At 44.1% G+C, this 13,968-nt stretch overlaps 1 protein-coding gene across 5 annotated transcripts in view; it reads left to right on the top strand.

Annotated features, from left to right (window-relative positions):
• Positions 1–13,112, top strand: part of LOC147108343 (procathepsin L-like) — an 87,981-nt gene extending 74,869 nt beyond the window's left edge. For 4 of the 5 annotated variants that reach the window (XM_086004941.1, XM_086004936.1, XM_086004937.1 and 1 more), the window contains 3 exons: positions 1,437–1,605; positions 12,048–12,165; positions 12,844–13,112. In XM_086004941.1, the coding sequence (XP_085861067.1) occupies positions 1,437–1,605; positions 12,048–12,165; positions 12,844–12,943 (387 nt within the window). In that variant the 3' untranslated portion in view covers positions 12,944–13,112. The remainder of the gene's footprint in view (positions 1–1,436; positions 1,606–12,047; positions 12,166–12,843) is intronic. The other variant, XM_086004940.1, reaches the window with a different exon arrangement.
• The last annotated feature ends 856 nt before the right edge of the window (positions 13,113–13,968 follow it).

Genomic DNA, 13,968 nt, shown 5'->3' with positions numbered 1-13,968 from the left:
AGGGTAAAGTGGGATGTGCAGGAGTAGGTTGACAATGCAGAGTGCTGGTGATGAGAGGAGATGGGGAGCAGATTGAAGGTAAGTGTGATGTTATGCTCACTTTTGCTGTGAGTAGCAGGTCATTGAACCTTTTCCTGCACTGCACCCAGGTGCGACCACACAAAGACCTGGCGCTCACCTCCTCAGCAGTTTGCAGCCAGGCTGCCTTGGTTTGCTGAGGAGGCTTCCTCCATCCATTTGAGGGGAACAGTACCTCTTGGCGCCCTCTGACTTCCTCCACAAGAGCATGGAAGGAGTCATCATCGAATCTTGGAGAGGCCTTTGGTCTTGAAGCAGTCATTTCGCTATGTGCCACACTGAGAAGCATCAGAATAGGAATGAAAAACAACAAGGCTGCATGGGCCCCTTAAATGCAGCTGGATGAAAGACATCAGCAGAGGCGAGCAGCAGACCCGAACCCACTGATTAAGCCCATCTTGCTGCTACCTCGCCCAATCAGCCCACTTAAGGGAAATTCGTTATTTCAGAGTGGATTAAACCGGCAGCGGGACAGGAACCCGCCGAACAGCCAACCCAACTCCAACCCGCCGCCGAGGGTAAAATCACAGCCATCCTTACTGCAGCTCTTGCCGTCATCGGCCTCTTCAGCAAATACAGAGGATCCAGCGTGGTAGCTGGTTGGGCTGTGTGGCTCAGTGCCACTCTGGCGGTGCATTTGCCAACTGCATTACAGAATAAAAGGCGTAGAACATACATAACTGAAACAACACAATCACCGAGCACCCCTGAGTTAATGGGCCTGCTCTATCACACTCACAGGATCAGTAACTCAATGTCATAGTGTTCACTTCAGTGCTTAACTGTTAAATGGAAATATTTAAAAAATGAAACAACAGAAATAGACTGAAGAAAAAATATAAAAATTAATCACATAATGATTTTAGTTGCCTGAATTTTAAAAAGGATATTGATGACTAGACTTCCTCTTTAAATGGGAACCAGCATATCTACAAACCAGCTGAGATAATTCTCCATTGCTCTGACTACAGCCTCGTTTGTTTCTCCCCTGTCTTTGCTCCACCATTGGGGGCTGTACCTTCAGCTGCCTGCGTCTCATTCTCTGGAATTCCCTCCCTAAGCCCCTCCGCCTTCCCATCACCCTCCCTGCCTTTAAGACCCTCCTTAAAACTCACCTCTTTGGCCATGCGTTTGGTCAACCCTCCTAACATCTCCTTTTTTGGCCTGACATTTGATTTTCTGCACACCTTTGTGAGGAGCCTTGAGACATTTTGCATATCAGAGATGCCATATAAATGCAAGTTGCTGTTGTTGTCATTGTTGTCTGAGATATCTGGACTCGTTACACCCAAAGTTCCAGCTCAAATCAAATTTAAAGATATACTACTGGTTGTGAACTTCATTCTTTTATGTTACAGGATGGGCAGCCTTGTAGGTACAACCCCCAGTTCAGTGCTGCCAACTGCACTTGGTACAGAAGCATTCCTGAAGGCAGTGAGCCAGCATTAGCGATGGCAGTGGCCTCAGTTGGGCCTGTATCGGTTGCAGTTGATGCAGCTCATGTATCCTTCCAATTCTACCACTCAGGTAAAGATGATTTGAAATGGTTCCATGATTGTATGCAGAGTGGGAGGTTGTGCGATTTGTCACACCATGGGCTCCCGATTGTGACTCCTGTTTTTGTCCAAAGCCTCTTAGAAGTAATGAAAAACCGAGGGAGAATACTGCAGCAATCCGCTCTATTACATCTCTTCGGGGTCAGTTACACTTGCAGAGGCCAGGGATTAGGTTGACTGTCTACCTTCTTGGCTGGGAAAAGATACATGACCCAATCACAACATAATTAGAGACAAGGGCTGTTGTGTATGTAATATGTGTGCTACTTTGAACCTATGGACAGGACTGCACTACTTGTTGGGCGTAGTGATACGCAGTACCACTCCTGGCCATAGGGGTATAAATAGTACTGTGGGTACTGATCTCCCCTCAGTTCCCGCCTGTGGGCATGAAGTAAAGACCTACGTATAGTCCCTACCTCCAACCAGTAAAGACCTGTTTGAGTTATACGTTTAAGTCTTTGTGTTAATTGTTCAATACAATACACATACTTAACAAGGGCAGCCACTCTCAGAGCCTCCCGTCCAACTGTCGCTTAGGTGACTCCAAGGTTTTTTCCTCTGATACACTACCTGCAAGACCATTCCATATATTAATCACTCTTTGGCGGTCATTTTGACTTTGGCCAATAGCGTAAAGTGGGTGATATTGAATCAGCCGGCCATTATACATCTCTCCCAGTTTTAATTTCAATTTTGGAAATGGCAATCAGGAGACATGTATAACGGACGGCTGATCCAATATTGCCAGTTTTACACTATCGGCCAGAGTCAAGATTACCCACACTGTGTGAAGAAAAGAGTAACTGAGAAGAGGAGAGCAAACAACCATTAACAATTTACTAGCCATGCACTGTTATGATGGTCAGTAAGGGGTGAACCATCAGACAGTAAGGGATCCACTTTGGAACCACCATTCGGCCATATTTAGGTTCAATATACCACTATCTGCTCTAAAATCCACCAAAAGTTCCATTTCACACAGGTTGTACATGAGCCATGTTGACAATATCTGAGTTAATTTCAAGTGTTCACGAACCCATCCCACCCCCAACCTGCCTCCATGCCAGTTTCAAAGAAGGCGGGTACCCGACCCACACTGGGACCCGCCTCCCCAAGGCGGGAATGGGATGTGCCAATTAACTGCCTGTTAACAGGTAGTTAACAGGCAGTTTTTAGCCTAATCCCTATTTTCATTGTTGAAATGTGGGATTCCCGACGGCTCCAAACCATGCCAAGTTAGCAAGGCAGGCCATCAGGATGAAGGGCTTGGAGGGGTCGAGATGTCCGGTGTTCAGGTGAGTGATGGGTGCGTGAGTGCAGAGGTCAGTATGTTTGGTGTGTGAAAAGTGTTTAAAGAAGTTGTACTTACATTTACATACCTTTACAGCCTTCCTTCCTTCAGGTCTCGGGAGTCACTCACGTCACCGTCACAGAAAGCAGGATGGCTGCGATCTGTCAAAAGTTCCAGCATTCAGCTTTCTGTTCCGGGGAGATCTTTAAATCATCCTGACAGGAAGGAATTAACTTAGAGTACAGGTTGTCAGTGTTTGACAGCTTCAAACAGCTGTTGAACGCTGATATTTCATCTGTCAAAAGGTCTTGACAGATTAAATTTCAATCTGTGACATCACCTGTTGCCGGGTGGCCCTTAATTGGCCTGCTGAGCCCGCTGGGCGGGCTCAACAAGGTCAAGCAAGTCAAAATCACATGGGTTGGCTAGAACTCGATGGAGGCGGGACTACAACCCCGAAAGTTGTAGTCTCGCCTCCTACCCGACTCCTCAATGAAAATCCAGCCCATAGAGTACAAAAGCAAGGAAGTTATGCTAAACCTTTAGAAAACACTGGTTAGGCCTCAACTAGAGTATTGTGTTCAGTTCTGGGCACCACACTTTAGGAAGGATGTCAAGACCTTGGAGAGGCTGCAAAAGATATTTACTAAAATAGTACCAGGGACGAGTGACTTCAGATATGTGGAGGGACTGGAGAAACTGGGGTTGTTCTCCTTAGAGCAGGGAAGCTAAGGGGGAGATTTGACAGAGGTGTTCAAGTTAATGAATAGTTTTGATAGAGTACATAAGGAGAAACTGTTTCCAGTTGCAGAAGAGTTAGTAAGCAGAGAAGATAGATTTAAGGTAATTGGCAAAAGAACCAGAGGCGACATGAAGAAACATTTTTTTACACAGCGAGTTGTTGTGATCTGGAATGCACTGCCTGAACGCGTGGTGGAAGCAGATTCAATAGTAACATTCAGAGAATCATAGAGAATCATATGGAATAGTTAAAGCACAGAAGGAGGTCATTCGGCCCGTTGAGCCCGTGCCGGCTCTCTGCAAGAGCTCTTCAGCTACTCGCACTCCCCCGCCCTTTCCCCGTAGCCCTGCAAATTTTCTTCCTTCAAGTTCTTACCCAATTCCCTTTTGAAAGCCATAATTGAATCTGCCTCCACCACCCTTTCAGGCAGTGAATTCTGGATCCTAACCACTCGCTGCGTACAAATGTTTTTCCTCATGTCGCCTTTGGTCCTTCTGCCAATCACCTTAAATCTGTGTCCTCTGATTTTCGACCCTTCCGCCAATGGGAACAGTTTCTCTCTATCTACTCTGTCTAGACCTCTCATGCTTTTGAACACCTCTATCAAATCTCCTAACCTTCTCTGCTCCAAGGAGAACAAACGCAGCTTCTCCAGTCTCTCCACGTAACTGAAGTCTCTCAGCCCGGAACCATTCTTGTAAATCTTTTCTGCACCCTTTTTAAGCCTTCACATCCTTCCTAAAGTGCGGTGCCCAGAATTGGACACAATACTCCAATTGAGGCCGAACCAGTGTTTTATAAAGGTTTGTTGGAGTCGAGAGAAATCAACAGGCTGAGACTTTTCTTTAAGCAAAAACAAAACGTGTCTTACTTTAATCAATCTCCACGAGGTCTGAAGGCTCAGCCCCGCGCAGGGGCTATGACGTCATCACGCAACCGACGTCATGATGTCATCACGTTCCCGATGCTCTTAAAGGGACCCTACACCAATAACCCAACCCAGCATGTACATATCACAACATTGCTATACAAAGTGAATTGTGTTTAGGTACATATAACAGCATTGGCTATACATTGTGTTATTGTCCCTATGTGGTCTCTGCCACAGGTTCATCATAACTTCCTTGCTTTTGTACTCTATGCCTCTATTTATGAAGCCCATGATCCTGTATGCTTTTTTAACTGCTTTCTCAACCTGCCCTGCCACCTTCAACAACTTTTGCACATATACCCCCAGGTCTCTCTGTTCATGCACCCACTTTAGAATCATACCCTTTAGTTTATATTGCCTTGCCTCGTCTTCCTACCAAAACGTATCACTTCACACTTTTCTGCATTAAATTTCATTTGCCGCGTGTCCGCCCATTCCACCAGCCTGTCTATGTCTTCTTGAAGTCTATCACTAGCCTCTTCACTGTTCACTATACTTCCAAGATTTGTGTCATCTGCAAATTTTGTGCCCTGTACACCCAAGTCTAAGTCATTAATATATATCAAGAAAAGCAGTGGTCCTAGTACCAACCCCTGGGGAACACCACTGTACACCTTCCTCCAGTCCGAAAACAACAGTTCACCACTACTCTCTGTTTCCTGTCACTTGGCCAATTTTGTATCCATGCTGCCACTGTCCCTTTTATACCATGGTCTTCAACTTTACTGGCAAACCTATTATGTGGCATTTTATCAAACGCCTTTTGGAAGTCCATGTACACCACATCAACTGCATTGCCCTCATCAACCCTCTGTTACCTCACCCAAAAACTCAATCAAGTTAGTTAAACATGATTTGTCTTTAACAAATCCATGCTGGCTTTCCTTAATTAATCTATACTTGTCCAAGTGACTGTTAATTTTGTCCCGGATTATCATTTCTAAAAGCTTCCCCACTACCGAGGTTAAACTGACTGGCCTGTAGTTGCTGGGTTTATCCTTACACCTTTTTTGAACAAGGGTGTAACATTTGCAATTCTCCAGTCCTCTGGCAACACCCCTGTATTTAAGGAGGATTGGAAGATTATGGCCAGTCCCTCCGCAATTTCCACCTTTACTTCCCTCAGCATCCTAGGATGCATCCCATCCGGTCCTAGTGACTTATCTAGGTACTAGTGACTTATTAAGTACAGCCAGCCTTTCTAGTACCTCCTCTTTATCAATTTTTATCCCATCCAATATCTCAACTACCTCTTCTTTCACTATGACTTTGGCAGCATCTTCTTCCTTGGTAAAGACAAATGCAAAGTACTCACTTAGTACCTCAGCCATGCCCTCTGCCTCCATGCGTAGGTCTCCATTTTGGTCCCTAATCAGCCCCACCCCTCCTCTTATTACCTGTTTACTATTTATATGTCTATAGGAGACTTTTGGATTCCCTTTTATGTTAGTTGCCAATCTATTCTCATACTCTCTCTTTGCCCCTCTTATTTCCTTTTTCATTTCCCCTCTGAACTTTCTATATTCAGCCTGGTTCTCATGTGTTCTCAACCTGACATATGTCATATGCCCCCTTTTTCTGCTTTATCTCACTCTCTATCTCTTTTGTCATCCAGGGAGCTCTGGCTTTGGTTGTCCTACCTTTGCCATTCATGGGAATGTACCTCGACTGTACCTGAACCATCTCCTCTTTAAAAGCAGCCCATTGTTTGATTACAGTTTTGCCTGCCAATCTTTGATTCTAATTTACCTGGGCCAGATCCATTCTCAACCCACTGAAATTGGCTTTCCTCCAATTAAGTATTTTTTACTCTAGATTGCTCCCTATCCTCTTCCATAGTTAATCTAAACCTTATGATACTGTGATCACTGTTCCCTAAATGTTCCCCTACTGACACTTGGTTTACTTGACCCACCTCGTTCCCCAGAACCAGATCCAGCAATGCCTCCTTCCTCATTGGGCCGGAAATGTACTGATCAAGAAAGTTCTCCTGAACACAATTCAGAAATTCTTCCCCCTCTCTGCCCTTTACACCATAACTATCCCAGTATATATTAGGATAGTTGAAGTCCCCCATTATCACTACTCAATAGTTCTTGCACCTCTCAGCTATGTCAGCTGTGACTCAGTGGGTAGCACATTCGCCTCTGGGTCAGAAGGTTGTGGGTTCATAGTCCCACTCCAGGGACTTGAGCACATAAATCTAGGCTGACACTCCAGCGCAGTACTGAGGGAGCACTGTACTGTTGGAGGTGCTGTCTTTCAGATGAGATGTTAAACTGAGGACCCGGCTTCTCTCTCAGGTGGACGTAAAAGATCCCATGGCACCATTTCGAAGAAGGGCAGGGAAGTTATCCCCAGTGTCCTGGCCAATATTTATCCCTCAATCAACATAACAAAAACAGTTTATCTGGTCATTATCACATTGCTGTTTGTGTGCAAATTGGCTGCCGCATTTCCCACATTACAACAGTGACTCCACTCCAAAAGTAAAGCTGTAAAGCGGTTTGAGACATCTGGTGGTCGTGAAAGGTGCTATATAAATGCAAGTCTTTCTTTCTTTCTCTGTAATTTCCCTGCAAATATGCTCCTCTATATCCTTCCCTCTAGTTGGCGGCCTATCGAATACACCTAGTAGTGTAATGGCACCTCTATTGTTTCTTAACTCTAACCAAATAGATTCTGTCCTTGACCCCTCCAGGACATCCTCTCTCTCCATCACTGTAACATTCTCCTTAATCAATACTGCCAACCCACTTCCTTTCTTTCCTTCCCTATCTTTCCTGAACATCTTATATCCAAGAATATTTGTTACCCAATCCTGCCCTTTTTTGAGCCAGGTCTTCATTATATTATCATATTCCCATGTGTCTATTTGCGCCTGCAGCTCACCAACCTTCTTGTATTCTCTCTTAGTCTGACCCCACCTAATTTTGGTCTCTAATCGGTGGGGCCGATTAGGGACCATAAAGGGGGGCTATGCAGGGAGGCAGAGGTACTAAATGAGTACTTTGCATCTGTCTTCAACAAGGAAGAGGATGCTGCCATAGACATAGTGAAGGAGGAGGTACTGGAGATACTTGATAGGATAAAAATTGATAAAGAGAAGGTATTAGAAAGGCTAGCTGTACTTAAAGTAGGTAAATCACCAGGAGCAGATGGGATGCATCCTAGGAAGCTGAGGGAATTGAGGGAGGAAATCGCGGAGGTACTGGCCATAATATTCCAATCCTCCTTAGATACAGGGGTGGTGCCAGAGGACTGGAGAATTGCAAATGTTACACTATTGTTTTAAAAAGGGTGTAAAGATAAACCCAGCAACTACAGGCCAGTCAGTTTGACCTCGGTAGTGGGGAAGCTTTTAGAAACAGTAATCAGGGATAAAATTAACAGTCACTTAGATAGTTGTGGATTAATTATGGAAAGCCAGCACGGATTTGTTAAAGGCAAATCGTGTTTAACTAACTTGATTGAGTTCTTTGATGAGGTAACAGAAAGGGTTGATGAGGGTAATGTGATTTCCAAAAGGCGTTCGACAAAGTGCCACATAATAGGCTTGCTAGCAAAGTTGAAGCCCATGGAATAAATGGGACAGTGGCAGCATAGATACGGAATTGGCTAAATGATAGGAAACTGAGAAGGTACTGGAGGAAGGTATACAGGGGTCGGTTCTAGGACCACTGCTTTTCTTAATATATATTAATGACTTGGATGTGGGTGTACAGGGCACCATTTCAAAATTTGCAGATGACAAAACTTGGAAGTATAGTGAACAGTGAGGAGGAGAGTGATAGGCTTCAAAAAGACATAGACAGGCTGGTGAAATGGGCAGACACGTGGCAGATGAAATTTAATGCAGAAAAGTGTGAAGTGATATATTTTGGTAGAAAGAATGAGGACAGGACATATAAACTAAATGGTACAATCCTGAAGGGGGTGCACAAATAGAGAGACCTGGGGTATGTGTGCACAAATCGTTGAAGGTGACAGGGCAGTTTGAGAAAGAAGTTGAAAAGGTTTATGGGATCCTGGGCTTCATAAATAGAGGTATAAAGTACAAAAGTGTGGAAATTATGATGAACATGTATAAAATACTGGTTCGGCCCCAATTGGAGTACTGTGTCCAATTCTGGGCACCACACTTTAGGAATGATGTGAAGACCTCAGAGAAGGTGCAGAAAAGATTTACGAGAATGATTTCAGGAATGAGGGACTTCAGTTACGTTGATAGATTGGAGAAGCTGGGGTTGTTCTCCTTAGAGCTGGAAGATTGAGAGGAGATTTGATAGAGGTGTTCAAAATCATGACGGGTCTTGACAGAGTAGATAGAGAGAAACTGTTCCCATTGGCAGAGGGGTCGAGAACTGTAGGACACAGATTTAAGGTGATTGGCAAAAGAACCAAAGGCGACATGAGGAAAGACCTTTTTACGCAGCGAGTGGTTAGGATCTGGAATGCACTGTCTGAAAGAGTGGTGGAGGCAGACTCAATCACAGCTTTCAAAAGGGTGTTGGATAAGTATCTGTAGGAAAGCAATTTGCCTGATCTCTATATGTCGAGGAACCAACTAGAGATCAAGCCATCTTAGACTGGGTATTATGTAATGAGAAAGGATTAATTAGCAATCTTGTCGTGCGAGGCCCCTTGGGACGGAGCGATCATAATATGATAGAATTCTTCATTAATATGGAGAGTGAAGTATTTGACTCAGAGACTAGGGGCCTGAATTTAAATAAAGGAACTATGATGGTATGAGGCACGAGTTGGGTAGGATGGATTGGGGAATGTTACTTAAAGGGTTGACGGTGGATAGGCAATGACAAACATTTAAAGATCGCATGGATGAACTACAGAATCTGTTCATCCCTGTTTGGCATAAAAATAAAACAAAAAAGGTGACTTAACTGTGACTAACAAGGGAAATTAGGGATAGCATAAGATCCAAGGAGAGGACATATAAATTGGCCAGAAAAAGCAGCAAACCTGAGGATTGGGAACAGTTTAGGATTCAGCAAAGGAGGACAAAGGGATTAATTAAGAGGGGGAAAATAGAGTATGAGAGTAAGCTTTCAGGGAACATAAAAACTGACTTTAAAAGCTTCTATAGATATGTAAAGAGAAAAAGATTGGTGAAGTCAAGCGTAGGTCCCTTGCAGTCAAAATCAGGGGAATTTATAATGGGGAACAAAGAGATGGCAGCCCAATTAAATACATACTTTGGTGGAGGACACAAATAACCTCCCAGAGATGTCGGGAAACATAGGGTCTAATGAAAGGGAGGAACTGAATGAAATCAGCATTTGTAGGGAAATGGTGTTAGGGAAATTGATGGGATTGAAGGCCGATAAATCACCAAGGCCTGATAATCTACATCCTAGGGTACTTAAGGAAGTGGCCCTAGAAATAGTAGATGCATTGCTGGTCATCTTCCAAAATTCTATAGATTCTGGAACAGTTCCCATGGATTGGAGGGTAGCTAATGTTACCCCACTATTCAAAAAAGGTGGTAGTGAGAAAATGGGGAATTATAGACTGGTAAGCCTGACATCGGTAGTGGGGAAAATGCTAGAGTCCATTATAAAAGATGTAATAGCAGAGCACTTGGAAAACAATGACAGGATCAGACAAAGTCAACATGGATTTACAAAAGGTAAATCGTGCTTGACTAATCTACTGGAATTTTTTGAGGATGTAACTGGTAGAATAGATAAGGGAGAACCAGTGGATGTGGTGTATTTGGACTTTCAGAAGGCTTTCGATAAGGTCTGGCATAAGAGATTAGCATGTAAAGTTAAAGCACATGGGATTGGGGGCAAGGTACTGACTTGGATAGAGAACTGGCTGGCAGACAGGGAGCAAAGAGTTGGAATAAATGGCTCTTTTTCCGAGTGGCAGGCAGTGACTAGTGGGGTACCGCAGGGATCAGTGCTAGGACCCCAGCTATTCACAATATATATTAATGATCTAGACGAGGGAACTAGATGTAATATCTCCAAGTCTGCAGATGACACAAAGCCGGGTGGGCGTGTGTGCTGTGAGGAGGATGCCGAGAAACTCCAGGATGATTTGGACAGGTTGGGTGATTGGGCAGATGTATGGCAGATGCAGTATAATGTGGATAAATGCGAGGTTATTCACTTTGGTGGCAAAAACAGGAAGGCAGATTATTATCTGAATGGCAATAGATTGGGAGAAGGGGAAGTGCAATGAGACCTGGGTGTCCTTGTGCACCAGTCGCTGAAGGTAAGCATGCAGGTGCAGCAGGCGGTTAAGAAGGTAAATGGAATGTTGGCCTTCATAGTGAGAGGATTCGAGTACAGGAACAAGGATGTCTTGCTGCAGTTGTACAGGGCCTTGGTGAGACCACACCTTGAGTATTGTGTGCAGTTTTGCTCGCCTTATCTGAGGAAGGATGTTCTTGCCATGGAGGGAGTGCAGCGAAGATTCACCAGACTGATACCTGGGATGGCAGGAATGACGTATGAGGAGAGATTGGGTCGATTGGGCTTATACTCGCTGGAGTTTAGAAGAATCAGAGGGGATCTCATTGAAACTTATAAAATTCTAACAGGACTAGACAGACTAGATGCAGGAAGGATGTTCCCGATGGCGGGGGAGTCCAGAACCAGGGGTCACAGTCTAAAGATAAGGGGTAAGCCATTTAGGACAGAGATGAGGAAGAATTTCTTCACCCAGAGACTGGTGAACCTGTGGAATTCTCTACCACAGAAGGCAGTTGAGGCCAATTCATTAAATATATTCAAGAAGGAGTTAGATATATTTCTTAAGGCTAAAGGGATCAAGGGATATGGGGAGAAGGCAGGGATAGGGTACTGAATTTGGATGATCAGCCATGATTTCATTGAATGGCGGAGCAGGCTCGAGGGGCTGAATGGCCTACTCCTGCTCCTATCTTTTATGTTTCTATGTTTCTATGTTTGCAGGGTCACGGGGAAAGGGCAGGGGAGTGGGACTAACTGAAGTGCCCTTGCAGAGAGCTGGCATGGGCTCGACGGGCCAAATGGCCTTCTTCTGTGCTGTAACCATTCTATGATTTTATGATTCTAATACGGTACTATTTCGTACTCTAGTGCTATCTGTCTCTCCCAATCCTTCAATTCAAAAGAGAATTGTATAAACACTTGACAGGAAAAAATTTACAGAACTATGGGGAAAGAGCAGGGGAGTGGAATTAATTGGATAGCGCTACCAAAGAGCCGGCACAGGTACAATGGGCCAAATGGCCTCCTTCTATGCTGTATCATTCTATGATTCGATGATATAGGCTGATTGCACATGGCCCACTCAAACAGGAAGTGCCTGACTTGATTTACAAGGGAAACTAATCCACCACAGAGACAGATAAAACCAACTGATCACAGGTTCTGAGTCGTACAGGTAGATTCATCGCATGCTCTTCATCTGGATAAATGTGTTTCCATACAGGGATCTATCATGAATACATGTGCAGCAGTTCCAAGGTGAACCATGCAGTGCTGGTGGTGGGATATGGAAGTTATGGTGAAGGAGAAGCTGTGCAGAATTACTGGATTATTAAAAACAGGTACAATTTACAAGATGGATCCCAACTCACCTTGCTTTCAAGGCTTCTATTTCAGAAGTAGGCTAATAAATCAGTTTGGTCTGTTACACACCAGCCATTTAGACAAACTTTCAAATTATTAGTGCCTATATTCAGGTGGGTCAGGGTGAGGTCTTGCTGCTGATATTCAGGCATTTATTACCTTGAAAAAATCTTAAATCTTATCCTTCAGACCTCCCACTGAGAGGGCTCCTTGAGTCGAGCTTGTTTTGCGATGGTATTAATAGCAGAGTGTGTGTGTGCAGGGTCCCATTCTGTACAATTTTCATACAGTGAGTGAAATGGCCATCAAAGTCCCGGTGGTGTTACACTCAAGTAGGAATCGAATGGGAACTTTTTCAGTTTGTGCCTTCTTCCCAGTTAGATAAGGAGCCACCTACAATTTAAAATCCTAAATAATTTAAATAATTTCTCTGATGACAGACTTACTAACAGTCTGATTGATTGGGTCTAGAGATCAGAATTGTTACGCCGTGCCTCTCATTTGAATCAATCTGTCCCAAAGTAAGCCACAAGGAACATCTAAATACTTCAGTGAGAATCATCACTGGGTCTGAATGCAGTACACTGTGACTAACTGCTAACCCTAAAGCACGGGCAAAACAGTAAATTAATACAACTTTGTTTTTGTCTTTCTAGCTGGGGAGAGAATTGGGGCATGAATGGCTACATGTTTCTTGCCAAGGACATGAACAATCAATGCGGCATTGCCTCTGACGCAGTTTATCCTCTGGTGTAATGGCGGCTTCACTGACCGTCCGGAGATCCAGCTCATGGTTGTGGTTTGATACAATTGTGATCAGGCTCGGAAGTTGCTACAAGATGTAAATCATATCAGTGGCAACAAGAAACTTGTTGCATTGAACTGCAAATTTTATAATTAAATGTTTGAGGTTGGCTGATGCTAATATTTGTAGCTGGGTTGATTTCGAAGGGCATTGCCAAGTATCTGTCAAAATGGAGCATGATTTCTGTTGTGATTGCTGGCACAGCAATTAATTCCAGGCAATATCAAAATAAAATGGCTGCCATTGACACACTGAAGTAATTTACTCACTGTCAGAACATTGGCTCACCTGGTAAGTTTGGAAACTCAGCTGATTCCTCAGCTCCTGTTCCCTGGGGATCCTGCCTACCCACAGGCTGAACTCGGAGCAGTGCCAGGGTTGGAGGAAATAGGCTGGGGCAACCAGTTCTCAGTCAGAAGATCCCTTGATACTTGTGGAGGGAATGAAAGACAAAGATGTGAAGGAGAAATAAACCAGTACAATATCTAACTGCAGGCACTTATCAAAAACCTTTCCAGAACAATACATGCCAGGATGATGGTCTAATGTCCCATTGGAGATAGGATGTAGAAAATGTGGTATCAGTCAGCCCCCGAATATTCAGGCCATGCTTTCTGTTATCTACAGTAATAAGAACAACTTGCATTTATATAGCGCCTTTAACGTAGTAAAATGTCCCAAGGCACTTCACAGGAGTATTATCAAACAAAATTTGACATTGAGCTGCATAAGGAGATATTAGGACAGGTGACCCAAAGATGGTCAAAGAGGTAAGTTTTAAGGAGTGTCTTAAAGGATGAAAGAGGTAGCGAGGCAGAGAGGTTTATGGAGGGAATTCCAGGTCATAGGGCCTAAGCAGCTGAAGACATGGCCGCCAATGGTGGAGTGATTAAAATCGGGAATGCGCAAGAGGCCAGAATTGGAGGAGTGCAGAGATCTCGGAGGGTTGTAGGACTGGAGGAGGTTACAGAGATAG

The sequence above is a fragment of the Somniosus microcephalus genome, chromosome 13 (assembly GCF_052327205.1).
Source record: "Somniosus microcephalus isolate GS21.2 chromosome 13, FLI_Smic_1.0, whole genome shotgun sequence".
Taxonomy (NCBI): Eukaryota; Metazoa; Chordata; class Chondrichthyes; order Squaliformes; family Somniosidae; genus Somniosus; species Somniosus microcephalus.
Note: the sequence above shows the minus strand (reverse complement) of the source record. Positions and strands in the feature narration are given on the sequence as shown.